Raw genomic sequence first — 14923 nt, forward strand, 5'->3', positions numbered from 1 at the left:
CACTTGCACACAAACACATTCAAGCAGACCCGACACCCCCCCCCCCCCTCCGCATCTCAACATACATACAGAAACAAAAAACACAGTCAGGACAGACCCGAGACAGACACACACACCCATGTACTTACCCAGACGTGCTGGAACGCTGGCGAGGCGTCTGGCACTACGGCTGGTGTGGCAAGCAAGGCTGAAATGCCTTCCGGCATCAAGCCTTACTGGCCACGCCAGCCGTAGTGCTGGCACTCCATTGGTGCAGCGCACACGCACTACGTGGCTCGTAGGAGCTGCGTGGTTCGTGTGCACTGAACCAATGAGGGCCAGTGTTTTGTCCGGCCCGAAAGACAACAAAGACTTTCCTAATGGAGGGCGGCCGATGCTGCTTGCGGGCCGCCCTCCATTAGGAAAGTCTTTGTGCCTCGCGGGCCGGACAAAACGGCATGGCGGGCCGCAACTGGCCCGCGGGCTGTATGTTGTGCACCCATGTTGTAGACGGTTTCCACTGGGCCAGACAGGGCTGGCCCTTCTCTCCCCTCCTATTCTTGCTAGCTATTGAGCCACTAGCAATTAAACTCAGATCGGATAAAAACTTGTCACGCTCACCTGATTCCCACGGGGGCGCTGGCCTGGTTTCGAGTGCTGATGCCTCTTCACTGGTGAAGCGCAGGGCTCTGAAGATGGATAGGACGGGCCCCTCAACTCTGGCTAATCTGGCTCTCAGGAATATCCTCCTGTACATGAAAAGGGAGTATTACAATCTGGCGGAATAATGCTCGAGCCTCCCACTTCCTTCCAACCCTCCTCGATACCCTTCCACGATTCCCCGTGAAGTCTCACCTTATGGTCTGAAAGGACGAGCTCTCCATCCTGCTTCTGACACAGGGGCGCGTTGAACCCAGTTACTTCACTGGATTGAGGTTGGATGGGAGTTCAGGTAAGCTTGATTATACTGGTAAGGTGCTGTAAAAGTTCTGTTGCAAGTTCAAAAGTTCAAGCTTTAAATAATAATGTTCATTGTCTTTTTTCAGATGGAGATTGGAGACTTCTTGCAACAAAGCGCTAATGTTGATGTCTTTTCCCCATAGGGGCCGGGGTTCGGAATGCCGGAGATATGGCGCCGACCCGAAGTGAAACGTGCAGTTCCAGTAAAGATCTGGTAAGTCCTAGATGAGCGCTCAGGTAATGTTTTTGCATTCGCTCATCTAATGTCTTTGTCTTTTTTCCCCCATAGGGGCCGGGGTCCGGAAAATGCTTGGAAGCAGCAAGACCCGAAATGAAATGGGAATGACCCAACAGGTAAGTCTTAGAAGGAAACTGAGATTTTCCTATTCCCTTCCCTCACCTTGTGTTCTTGTCTTTTTCTCTCTAGGCTCTGGGAAGTGGCTGCGGATCCGGATGATCGCTGCTGAAGATGGAGGCGCCCAAGAAAGGTGAGTGAAATGAAGCGCTGCAGCGATCGGAGCGAAATGCTTTAAAAAATGATGTCTTCCTTTTCAGGATCGTCGGTGAAATGTCTCCGTGATGCAGGTTTAGCAGGTAAGCCTTCTTCCTCCCCAATTCTCTTCTTATTACCCTTAGCAGGTGTGCCAGGATGCTGACAGGCGTGGCTGAAGTCCAGGAGCAGACACGGTGAGCGTCCAGCTGCTAGGTGCAGAACAACGCGAAGCACGTGTGGCTGTTCGGGTGGGGTTTAAATAGCTTTGGAAGAAGTTCCAGGTATGTATCCTTCCACCGATCAGGATATGTATCCTTCCCCGACCACACCCGGGTGGAAAGTAGTCCCACAGGTAAAGTAGTCCCATTCAGGCCTCAAGAGGGCCTGGATGTAACAGCATGGTCTGCATCAGGTAAGTGCACACTAAAACACTTGAACACATGTCCAGCTTTATGAGCCTGGCGCCTAAGGCGCCAGGACTGGGGTCCAACATGAGCCTGGCGCCTAAGGCGCCAGGACTGCATCCAAAGGGCCCCAGCTTGGGCCAGCTGGAACTTCCCTGGGGGGAATGATGCCTGCCTCTGGGGTTGCTGGGTCGGACCTGGACCTTGGAGGTAGGCATCATGACAAAACTGGTCCAGATTCACCTGGCCAGGAGGAGGAGAGCGGCTCTCGCTCTACGCAGACGATCTCCTCATACACCTTAGCAACCCTCTCACCTAATGCGCGACTGTGTCCTACACCCTCAAGGAATACCAAAAATTTGCCAGCCTGAAAGTGAACGAACAAAAAACCATCTACTTTCCGATCCAGGGTGGCGACACTGCGATCCCAGAGTCTTGCCCCTACCACGTCTGTATTAGAGAATTCACATACCTAGGCATACGCATCGGCCCGACCCTAGACAGATACCGCCAACTTAACCTGCAGCCTGTACTAGACAGATTTAGCAAAGATGTCTCCCACTGGCAATCGCCCCCCCCCTCCATCATTAATGGACAGGGCAGCTCTGCTTAAAATGATGACACTCCCCAGACTCCTATATGTTCTACAAAATGCCCCACTCCCCATCCCCCACGAAACCTTTGCATGCATAGACAGGAGCCTACGTACACTGCTCTGGGGCGGGTAACAACCCAGAATCGCTCTTACTACCCTCCAACGCTCTGTATGGGAGGGAGGCATTGGATTATCATGTATACGCACGTACTATCTAGCAACACAGACAGGGGTGGTAAATGAATGGCTACATGCCGACGCCACATTACCACATAGCCGCATTGAAACCGAAGCTCTGCACCCCGTATTGCCCCTTCAAGCCCTATACGCCACTAGTAATCGAACCTCGAAAATACCAAGAAAGTCACTCCATATCTGCCATGCCTGGAGGGAAGCGCATAAACATATTGCCTGGGGAGCAAAACCAACACTAGCCCAACCCATATGGTACAACACACACCTCCCAGAAATACAGTGAATGGGCTGTTTCGAAAACTGGGAGAAGCGAGGGATAACCACACTGGCACACGTGATCCAAGAGGGACGCATACTAGAATTCAATACTCTCCACAAGAGATTTGGTCTGACACCGATGGACCGGTTCCGACATGCACAGCTGGCTCACGCCATACACACCTAATTCCTAGACATATCCACCATACCCCCTGCTCCCCCCTAGAGACCAACACTCTTCCGCAACGTATCCCATACAAAGTCACCTCTACGCTTTACCAAGCCCTCAACTCTTTCGGAACTAAAGAACTCACTAAGCTGAAAGAGATGGGAAAGGGATCTAGGCGACCTAGAACCGGAAGATTGGGTGGACGCACCGATGTTCCCTCGAGAGATAGGTATCGAAGCCAAACTCAGACTGATACAACTCTGAATACTCCACCGCTCCTACTACCCTCGCACAGCCCTCGCCAGATGGGAAGGGACCGGAGATGTGACAGGTCTCCGATGCAAACGGGAGACAGGCACCTTTTTTTCACATGATATGGGATTGCGAGGTGCTACAAACCTTCTGGGAGGAATGCATCAATATAGTGTCCAACATACTAGGAGCACCAATTCCTAAGGAACCCAAAATGGTACTCTTGGGAATCTGGGGGGTCGACCTCAGTAAACATGAAAAGTCGTTCCTAGCGATTGCACTGGGAGCAGGGAAATGGCTGACCGCTGCAACCTGGGGCTCGGCAGACTATATGCTTGAACCGCTGGATCAACGAACTGAGCAGGTGCGCAACTATGGAACGCTGCATCTACAACGCGTGGGGCTGCCCCCGAAAATTTTAAAAGATATGGGGGAAATGGCTAGACGTGTACTGAGAGATACCACCCCCCACAACCCCCCCTCATACACTCCCGCACCCCACTCATCTCCCCTTCCCCCCTCTCCTCATCCAGGGACATATCATTGCCAGAACTACCACCCGTTTTCTGACTCTCAGGTGTACTCAAGACACCCCTATGATTGTGTTTACCTCCATTGTCAATACTGCCATAATTTTCTTTTCCGATGAATGCCTATGTTTATGATGTTTTGTTGTTTAAACTCAAATAAACACACATTTGTTGCACTTGCATGCAAAGTTGAAAGCAATTTGTGCCTGGGCTGGGCTCTGGGGCTGGTTCCGCTGGGGGAAGGGAAGGAAGAACCAATGAAAATGCAGGCAGCAACCGCACACAGACTCTGCGCCGCTAGGAGGTGTGGTCAATTCCATGTGACTGTATCACGTGGGATATCAGGACCTCTTGCTGCCACCCGTTTGTGCAGGATTTTGCAGGGTGGGTGAATGTTTGGGATAGAACGATATTGAGCTTTGTTGTCCCATGGAATGCACCAGCTGCTCTCAGAAGGTACATGGAAACTGAAAAGCATGCACACTTGAGAATCGGTTTCCCTAACAGTAGCGGGCCTTGGGCCATGCTCTCAAAGGAAACTGTGGCAGTCAGTACCTGATGACCCTACTCTTCAAAGAATATCTGGCCAATGGCTGATAGCTCCACTCAAACTAAATTCTCCCCCTCTACCGCTCTTTCTATCCATCCCAGCTCCTGTGTTACCCCGGCTATCCTAGGGGGGTACTTACTTGTAACTACCTGAAGGGGTCCCCATGTACAGCGCTTTCCAGCTTCCCAGCTAGGCCCAGGCTCTGTCTATGGCCTACTTACGGATATCACTGTGGGCCACAAATTGCACCGAGGGCATTCCATGAGGGAGCTATCACAGAAGGGAGTCAGCCACTAGCTGCCCACCCTGGCCTGTCCACAGGCGCACTCGCGGGGGGGGGGGCGCCCACCAATGAGGGGAACACTTCAGGAAGGTCACTAGGCCCACTGTGGCCACTCAGTAGAGAGGACCACAGTGGCTGTAAGAGGTGCTGAGTGATAAGGGGTCGTGCAAGCCGAATTTGGCACCTTTTTTTCAAGTCACGTGTTTTTATGGAATTTTGGGAATCTGGTAGCTCAGGATTTTTAGTCAGGTTCATTCTGAGAGTTGTAGTTCGAGACACAAATGTTGAGGAAGTGGGAGAGCGTTGGGAGTGGTGGCAGTCAGAGAGGAATAGTACACACGTGAGTAATTTCCGTTTTAGGCACGATTGGCATTCATGCAACAGGGCTTATCACTGTGCTCTGGCTTATGGTGTTGATTGAAGTAGCTCTGTCTTTAGCCTATGTATACAAGTGGTTCTCCCAGATCTGTCCCATATAAAAGGCTGGTAGAGGCACTGTGGGCATTCCTTATGAAGATTTCTTGTCCCACCCTTTAGGTGGCATCTACTACCAGGATAATCCAGGCCATCTCCTGTGAAGCACAAGTAATGCACCACATCAGTGTCCCGTGTTGATATCAGATCTATATTGTATTGTAGTCATTTATATAGCGCCTTTTACCATTATTATAGTCCATTTCCTGCAAAAAGGGCCCCACTGGAGTGCAGAGGAGGGGTGGGGGGCTGCCATATCTACTTGAATGCGAACTGAGCTGTAGTTTTTTGTTTTGTCACCTGTCCCTGGACCCCGTCACAGAACTGTATGCAAAGTTAAGTTATTTTATGAGTTGTGTTGTAATCTAACAGACACATGAACCCTCCATAAGTATCATTTTCTGTAAAGTCGTGTATTGGCGTGATTCTCGCATGATGGTTTGAGGGACACTTTGAGGCAAGGGTTGGGACACTTTTTTGAGGCGAGGGTTGGGAATCTTTGAGGCAAGGGGTGGGACACTTTCGTTTGGGTATCCGGGCCTCTTTCATGTCCCAGTCCGACCCTGATGATGTGTTAGGGCATATTGAGACTAACATGGTGTGGGGAATATGATATCCTCTGGAGGGGTTAGGGGAGGTATGAGTGTTAGTTAAATGATGGAATTGATTCCTGAGATGGAGGTCATGAGTCTCACAAGTAAGTACTAAGATGAGGAAGAGACGGACTATGCGTAATGAAGATTACAGGTAAGTAACTGGGACACTACAACTACGGTTTTGAAGAAGAAAGAAAAAAGGTTGGAGTTAGTGTCAGTCAGGTAAGGGGGCCCAAGTCCATTCAGTGACTTGTATATGAGAATTTGAATTGGATCCAATTAGGAATCTTCTCCAAGGCTCTCAGAAAGATTAACAAACTACTTGTAGCCTTGTGATTAGTTTTGCTGCAGTGCAACAAGTTTGCAGTGTTGAATATATGGGTACTGCAAACCACTGTCAATGATTACTATGGATTCTCACCCTCATTCTAGTGGGTGTGTAAATCCCTTGAAAATGGCACATTACGCCCAGGTACTTTCTGCCTGCAGAAAACGGTGCCATCCATCATTATTAATGGCAAGACAGCAGCAGCCACCATTGTTACAATAAAAAACAATGGGCATCGCTACTGCTGATCCTTTGCACCTGAAGAGCTTTCTACGTAAATCAGCAAAAGAATGGAGTGAAAGGAATGGTGACCGTGGTGTCTCTCCATGCATGCTATTATTAGACATCCCACATCTTCAGTGTACAGGGCACTTTTAGAATTACCCCTAATTCGCCTGGTCAAGGTATCCATTAGGTCAAACATGTGAGGACTACACAATACTTATCTGCTTGGTATTGGGTAACCCACCGTTTAATATAGGCCTGTACTACGCAGATTGGTAGTGTGACTTAGCAGCCAAGCTTATCTCAAGAGGGGTAATGCGAGCTGTAGAGCTGTACAATTGAAATCAGTAAGTACAAGTAGCCAAAACTTACACACTTAAAGTTATATATAAATATTTAATATATACACAAGGTTCAAATTAGCATTCTTTAAAAAGCTTCATCTACTAGCAACATTCAAAGTTTGGATTTAGTTTGAAAAGACAATAAAAGTTGGTAAATACTTTTCTTATGTTAACACATGTTCCAGGACACAGAGTGACTTCAGTAACGTCAGTATTGCACTTATTTTCTATTACCAATTCAGTTACCAGGTTGTGAAAGGAAGGAAGGGTTAGAATAAGACTTAGAACATACTTTCAACAGTTTGTAAAACAATTCTAACCTCCTAAAGTGAGGCAGGCAAACTTTTATCCCAGCAATGATAGCATCCACAATTATAACCCATGAGGGAACAAGCACTGCCAAAGCCAGTAGATTATCTGTAGATGTGTGCCTTTAGGGACAGAAAGTCAATAGTTCTGATGCACTTCTTTTTAGATAAAGTCTTGACAAAGTTAATAAGTTCAGAAGAAATCACAGTAACTCAAGTGAGCTACTTTGAAGAGAGCACAAGCTGTTAGGTCAGTGCAGGTGAGTTGAGATCAACTCCAAAAAGTACTTTGTAAGACAGGAAGCACAACATTAGGCTAAAAGGTGAAACCCCAAACCCCATAGTACCTGTGATTAGAAAAAAATATTTCCAGCTGGATTCCTCCGTCCTACAGCTTGGCAGACCCTTGTTCCTGGACATTGGTCGTGGTGACGAAAGGGAGGACGTCTAGTGGGCTCCTGCGGCAGTACTCGGAAGAGGGACTCCTCAGCAATGGATTTCCTTTCTTTAAGCAGCGCTTCAGTGTTTTGGCACCTTTTCCTCAGCGGCAAATGAAGAACGAAAACACTGGTTGGAAGAAGCTTGCTCCCTCGGTCCTGGACTCTGGATCAAGATTTCCTGCTTCCACAGGGTCCTCTAGATGCCCACGAAGATTTGGATGGATTCCGATTTCGAAAGCCGATGCACTCGTCAATGGTCACAGGACTACTGGCATTGGACTTCTGCAACTCTGGCGAGACACTTCAAGTCGGGGGATGCGTCAAATGGAAGCTGGTCTTGAGGCTAGTTGGTCCCACCAGCCTAAGGAAGGAAGTCATCACGTACGAGTCTTCCCAGTCGATATGAAAATGGGGTCAGCACAGCTGCAGGACTTGTAAGGATATTTGGCATGTTACAGCACAGAGTACAGCACTACTGCACAAGTAGCACATTTTTTTTTGCAGCACCACCACAAGGGTGCGGTGCATTGCTATATGGGTTACCAGATTAACAAGGAAAGACAGGCTATTCAGTCAAAAACGATTTTAACATATAAGATGCAAATCTATTTTTACAGTTAAAAGCACACGTGCTCATTTAAAAATGCACACTATTTTTCACCTGAAATGCCTATGGTGCGAGAGACACATTTGAAAATTAACAGCTAACCTATTAACCATTAACCTGACTAATAAAACCTTATTTAACATAACCCACTAATAAAATGTGTTCTCCACTGCAGAATTAGGCATACTCTGAAAGCCATTTAAATGTGTGTGCAGATTTTTTTTCTTCTCTTCTCTGCCTGATTCTCCGTGTTTTTGTGCACAGTAACTGCAGGAAGAAGGAAGTCAGATTTGCAACAATTGCAAATGTATAAGCGAAGCTATTGTTGAGAGTAGGAGGATGAGAGATGATGGATTTCATTGGGACACGTCATACAGAGGGCTGAGATGAAAGTTTTAGTGGGCAGTATCGGGGAAAAAGACAGGCAGACATTTTTCTGCACTACTGGGGAGAAGACCTGGCTGTGGGACTCCTGACTGAATGCAGATTCCTGCGTCCTGCTGCAGTCGAGATTGGGGAGAGCTGAAAGAAGGACCTTTCCACTGGCTGAGGCATTCCTATCTGTAAAAGCTGAGAATTCCAGGCAATGACCCCGGTTTGAGAAGGCAAGCGTTCCTTTTTGCTGGAGTTAATCTTCAAGGGAGCCACATTCACAAAGAGAACAGCCAAAGAGAACAACTAAAAAGATAAGGTAATGAGAAGTGTGGGAGCTGAGTGTGTACGGTAATATGCAGTCAGTGTAGGATTCCTGTGCGTGTCTTAATCAAATACCAATGTTGCAATTTGAGTTCTGTTCTCCGCCACGCTCTTTGCAGTGTGTCATAGACAATGCTTTTACTGTACCATTTTATTTATTTCTGTAAAGAATGAGATCGTGTTTAAATGCAACTTTTATAATACAGAAAAATATTTGAAAACAGACGGGTGGTGTATTTACTATTTACCATTACAATGCCGATGATGTGGGGAGATTTTTAAACAGTGCAATGGTCATTTTAAGACAGATGTGTGCATGTCAGAATCAGTATGAATAATTGTGAGTGACTGTAGCATAGCTTGTTGGAGGTACATGAGCCAACGGGAAGAGAGACTCTCTGAACATAGCTCCCTACCGTATATAAGGTAGTGGAAATTACCACAAGACTACCATATATAGCTCTCTGTCGTAAATAAGTCAGTGAGTTCGCCCATGGTGGCACACCAACACTATCACTGAAAAATGTGGTATTCCTAAAATGTAGGTCTGAGGTCTCTCTAGTGATCACACGAAAAATCTAAGCAAAGACAAGGGATTTTGGACATTGGGGCCACAAATAAAACAAGGGAATTATGCTCACCAAAATACCACCAACCGCGCCTACCACCCACGCATACCAAATATGCATGCCTGGGTGCTGAAATAATGCATGTTCACTGTATTATTGTCGTACATGGCCCAATCTGAATACAAGGAGTGATTGTTGCTAAGTTATATTTCGGCGGTAAGAAAATACCGTCAGGCCACAAATCTCCACAAAATACCCTACAGACTTCAACCTGGCACAACGTGGTCCAGGAGTGTGCTGCTGGCGTCTCGTCTTCTTTCTGCAGGTGTTCCTCTCCAGTGGTCGACAAAAACCTTGCTTTTTATGCGATTTCCCATTCATTCACAGCCTATGCCGTCAATCACACAGCAGGGTGGCTACCCCGATTTCAGGACAGCCAGCAGGCTAATCAGGACTGCTTTCACTCAGACACACCTAGAGAAAAAGGACAGGGATTTTTCGGGACCCTCCCTCACTTCCTGCCTTTCCAGACACTGTAGCCTGGGCGGGCTTCGGGGCTGAAGCCTGCCGAAGGCAAAACACACAAAGGACTCAAACCGGCTTCAACCAAGAGTAAAAGCCCAGAAGAAACTAAACAGAAAATAGCAAAAAAAGAAGCCCATGGGTACTGTAATGTACCTGAGGGTTCAGCCTGCGGTAAAGATGCACACTGGTAGTAAAATTAAACCACTGCCACCAGTCATTTAAAGTAGGTTAGTGTAACAAAAAATGCTACATGAGAAGTGGGATAAGGAATTACTTGGTAAACCCCCAGCACGCCATATAGGGTGGTGTGTGCTGGTCCCACAGAGAGAAAGGTAAGAGAGATCATCTTACTATTCTTGGGAAACGGTAGTTCACCCAAGAAAATGTATTTAAACATTTAGAAGTCCAAGGGTCTTCTCAGTGGCACTGCACCTAAGGTGCTGTGTGTCACTATACAAACAGCAGATGCATATGGAGTTGTCAGACTGCATAACACTAAAATCCCAGTCAGGAAAAATACATGAGAGTGATGAAAAGGTCCCACTCACTCAGGTGGAATAAATCACAAGCCCTGAGTCCAGTAAAAGAGCTGGGGGTCTCGAGGGTTGAAGGGAATTAGCAAATAAATGAAAATTCTATCATTAACAGTATCAGATAGGCGAGATTTGGCACCCTTTCTGCAGAAATCAAACTGGGACTTTTACAAACTACCTGCAATCTCTGCAACACTTTCGCACAAAGGGAACTCCTTTGAAACAAAAGTATCTGAATTCTAAAATCAAGAATCTTAATTTCCTCCCCACAGCTTGTCTGCTGCTCGAACTTCTAGAAGTGTGACAGCGCCAAGCACAATATCTCTTGTAACCAGTGTCTGACAAGGACACCAGCTCTGCCTTGACATCTCCTTAACCAATCCTATCATGAGGCTTCAAGGTCTCCATCACCAGGGCTTTAAGTGGGCCAGGGATAGCCAGGACTCAGCCAAATTTTGCCCTTAAGCCTTTCCGAACTGACCCCCCCCCTCACCAAATTCCTTAAAATATGAGTGGCAATACTGCACTTTGCCAGTAGATGTCACTGTCAGTAATGTTTAGAATCACACCACCAGTTAAAGAAATGTGAAATTAGGTACTTTTCAAACAGGAAAGGAACATTATAAGCAAATACATGGTTTGATTTTTGCAACACATTGTATTAAAGTATTATCACTAGAATATCTTTAATTAGTATGCATGAATAATGGAATTCTATAAGAACTGTGAGATTGCATGTTGTACTGACCCCTTTCAATGCAATATATTTATTTTGGTCAAAACGTTAACACACATTAACCATATTGAAATACATCTTTTAAACCAGAATGTTTGCCCTTTCATTGCACATATGTAAGCTTGATTGGCTGTGTTGGTTATTCCTTTAAATATACAGGTAACACCTTTTTGAAAGCTTTGTTAGCTAGTTGGGATTTGGGGGCTGCGCGAGATCCTCCAAATAATGCATCACGACACACAGACGCCCACTCGATTTCTTATCCCTACTTAAAGAACTGTGCGACACCGTCCACCAATCCCGGACTCCATTTTGGGCCTCCTCCTCACTACATCGCCGCTTTCTAACATCACACTTTTATTTGGATGTTCATAATCTTTTCTGATGACCCAAAAAGTCTTATGTGTATGCTTTGAACCCTGGCAAAACTTAAATTAGCTTGTCCCACTTTACCCACAGATCCAAAATTCCTCTGCTCCCATTGCATTCTCTCAGATACCATTATATAATGTATACTCGCCAGCCACCAGGGTCTGCCATAACGAACTCGTACATGAAAAGAGCACCAGCCCACTAGCATCCTCCCCTCGATTACTTTCACAAACCCTGGGGAACGTGCTCAACTTTCCACACACCTAATGCATCTCTCATACAAATCCAGGCAGGTTGACTTTGTAGACAAATCAATATAAAATGTTATGTTCCTGAGCTTCAAACCCATGATACATGGCCTTGACGAATCATTCCAAAACCACCATTCTCTTGAAGACAAAGATCTCAAAGTATTCAAATAACTCACCCACTGTTTACATTTGGTGGCCATGAAATTCCTGAAGAACCGATCCCTGCTGCCCTGACAGCAGACAAATGTGACAAATTAATGTGTAGATGATGGAAGACATGGTCAGCAGCTAATTTACATAATGTATTAATACCAAACTCTTTCTGGTATAGAAAACAAAATTGTACAGGTCGGGAATAGAGCCTTGGGGAAAATATATAGGGTTACAAAATGTTTCGTGAAGTTTCAGTGGGTTTACTTAACCATTTTCGGGTATTCGCAAAATCTCAGAGTTGCCCTTTAGGAGTTTTATAAATCATCATGAAGATAGTCTAGCATAGCGAATTTCAGAAAGAGTTGGAACAGTCGCCCTTGTTCCTGGGCAGTTTGACGAAGCTTTAAGGGTATGGAAATATGGAGTGTACGTTACAGTCTGGGACAGAATGCTGTACTACCCCGAAAGGCTCAAGGGTATGTAGGGGTTTAACATGTATATAGCACAGCAACACATGTATGTTTGAAGGGATCGTGTGTACAGGTGGGCACTGAACATGAAGGTTGCTTCGTTGGCTTCATCCCCAATGGCCATCTGATCAGCCCAGAAACAAGCCATCTCTGTGACGTATTCCTGTCTTGACACTGTCGGCAAGAGGCAAACTCAGCGGAGACGTTGTTGCCTCACTCTTTTCATCTTAATCCCAGACTGACAAGCACTCAGAACTCCTGCCATGCATCTCGAATAGTGTTAAGTATTCTCTGAACATACCAGTTCCTTTGGAGGCCGATCCTGCGTCTTTCCAAACAACCCCATAATGCTGATGTCACTGTCTATATGCTCTGTAGGACAAAATAAAAATACGCACACCTGGGAGTGAGCGAAACCACCAGTTTCTTCCTACAACACCCCACACTTCCGCTTTCAGTGCATCAGAGGGGCGGGGCAGCGCTGACAGACCTTCCAAGGAACCTTACGGCAGCCATCTTAGAGTGGACGCTCATTTTTACGGGTATAATGAAACCTCCGTTAGCAAGTATATCATTTTAGAATGTATGCACAAAATACATGATAGTCCCAAAGTGTTTCCATTCTAAAAACACTGTATTCACAAAAGGTATCCTTTTAATACTTTGAAGTCCCAGACGAGCATTGGAGTTATAAACACAGAGGAAGGACAGGTATGATGTAGCAATGCTCGCTATCTGTACAAGTGTCAGGCGTCTGATGGAGGTTGACGTTCATTAAAAGACACTCTAAGGAGTTAAAAAAAGAAAACGATGGTTACAGTTCACATTTTTTGAAAGACGATATTTCCATTTTGTTTAGGAATATTACCCTAAATATAATTGTTAGATTATATATCTTGTACGTAATAAACTTAAACACGTAATTTGCGAAATAGTTTTTAGTTCTCTGATATGTAAATGTTGTAAGACTTCATGTGACGATCTTCAGGAAGCCCGAACTGCCCTCAATGAATTCTTCACTTTTCCAATATGTCCGCTGATTTTTATTTCCTTCACCCCGTCATGCCCCTGTCCCAAGTGTTCTCACGACTTCAGAGGAACACTCTGCTCGCCTCAAAGTGTGATACCGAAGGCAGGCAGGGGATTGCTTGAGTGCGTGTCGTCACGTGATGTCGTTTAAGAGGGCTAGAGTTGTCAATGATTCAGTCCCCTCCTAGCTGCAGCCCGTGACCAGGATTGTAGTAGGCAAGGTTTTTTTTTGTGTAAAGTTCTCACGTGTAATCGAGAGCAAGCTTCAGGCTTTAGAAAAAAGGCTTGCCGTGTCATCGTGGCTCCCTGTCCAATAATGACACTGACATCCGTGCTCCACATACATCATACAAGAACATCAGGTCAGGTAACAACAAAGGGACAGGAACATCCACCGGCATCCTCTCTCAGTCACCCCATCATCTCAACTGACATTCATGGAACGTCTCATAACATAACATTCTATCACTCAGCATTCCACGTCAGTCACTCACAGAATTCCGTCCATACACAGCAGGGTGTAGATAAAGCTAAGTCACAACACTGACCTCCCTGCATCTCTGATGAAAAGGGTCGGTGACACAATCAAAAGGCAAGGCTTTTTATTGTAAGCCTGAAGTTCTTGCTTGAAAATGTCTGGCTTTTCATGCCACGTGTTAGATTATGCGGGCAGAAAATGTAACATAGCGAGGGACAATAAAATGCATACCCAATAAGACACGTAGCCAGTGATCTTATGATGTTTCTTCTTTATTTCTTTAGCATGAACTGGCGCAAAGGCGGTAACCCCGCCCTTAACATCACACGGATCGAACCCCACCATGTCAACAACAGAAAGGGGACAAGCCCTCTTTCACAACAGTAAGAATAAAGAGGGGACACCACATCTCCCCCTTGCATAGCAAGGAACTTGATGTTCTCAGTTCATCTCCTCGATCCAGCGAGATGGCTTGCGAATTACCTTTCTTGAAGGACTTCGCACACACGGTGTGTCAATGGTATTATGCTCGCTGTCACTATCATCAGCGTCCGCCTCACATTCCTATTTCCGACAAGTAACCACTGACTGTTGGATCATTATTGCCTTGGGGTGCTTTGCCTGCGAAAGATCGAAAGAAGGAAGAGTGACAGTGCCAGTGGGACTGGCAGCCATTAATAAGGCCCCTTGGACATGAGTCACCATCATGGGCTCTGGCCTAAAAGCAGGGACCTCTTTGAAGTCTTGTGCCTGCCGCACCAGTACTTGGTCCCCTATCTGGAAGTTGCTGGGCTTTGCTCTTCTTCGACGATCCGCATATTCATTCATCATGTGTTTGCTCTCACGATCTCTGGACCGGTCCGTGTCTGCACATTCACTAGGGAGAGAGCTGCCAGGGTTGTGTGGCAAAGTTGTTCGCACCACGTGCCCAAACATGAGCGCAGACGGACATGTCCCTGTGGAGATGTGTGGTGTGTTTCTATAGTCCTGAAGTAACGTGCAGATGGCCTGCATGAACAATCCTTTGGTGATGATTGAACAAACTTGTAGGGTGCATTTTAGGTTTCCCATGAATCTCTCCACGGTCCCATTTGTTTGTGGCCACAAGGGAGTGACCTTGT

General features: G+C 46.2%; 1 protein-coding gene across 2 annotated transcripts in view; it reads right to left on the reverse strand.

Annotated features, from left to right (window-relative positions):
• The window catches only part of LOC138516786 (charged multivesicular body protein 3), a 939210-nt gene that overhangs the window by 354116 nt on the left and 570171 nt on the right, over positions 1-14923 (reverse strand). Inside the window, exon 1 of one of the 2 annotated variants that reach the window (XM_069632183.1) lies at positions 12597-12787. The exons of the other annotated variant lie outside the window; for it this stretch is intronic. Coding sequence (XP_069488284.1) covers positions 12597-12641 — 45 coding nt within the window. The 5' untranslated portion in view covers positions 12642-12787. Of the gene's footprint in view, positions 1-12596; positions 12788-14923 lie in introns of those variants that run through there. 2 annotated transcript variants of the gene reach the window in all.

The sequence above is a fragment of the Ambystoma mexicanum genome, chromosome 6q (assembly GCF_040938575.1).
Source record: "Ambystoma mexicanum isolate Mex_15411 chromosome 6q, UKY_AmexF1_1, whole genome shotgun sequence".
Lineage (NCBI taxonomy): Eukaryota > Metazoa > Chordata > Amphibia > Caudata > Ambystomatidae > Ambystoma > Ambystoma mexicanum.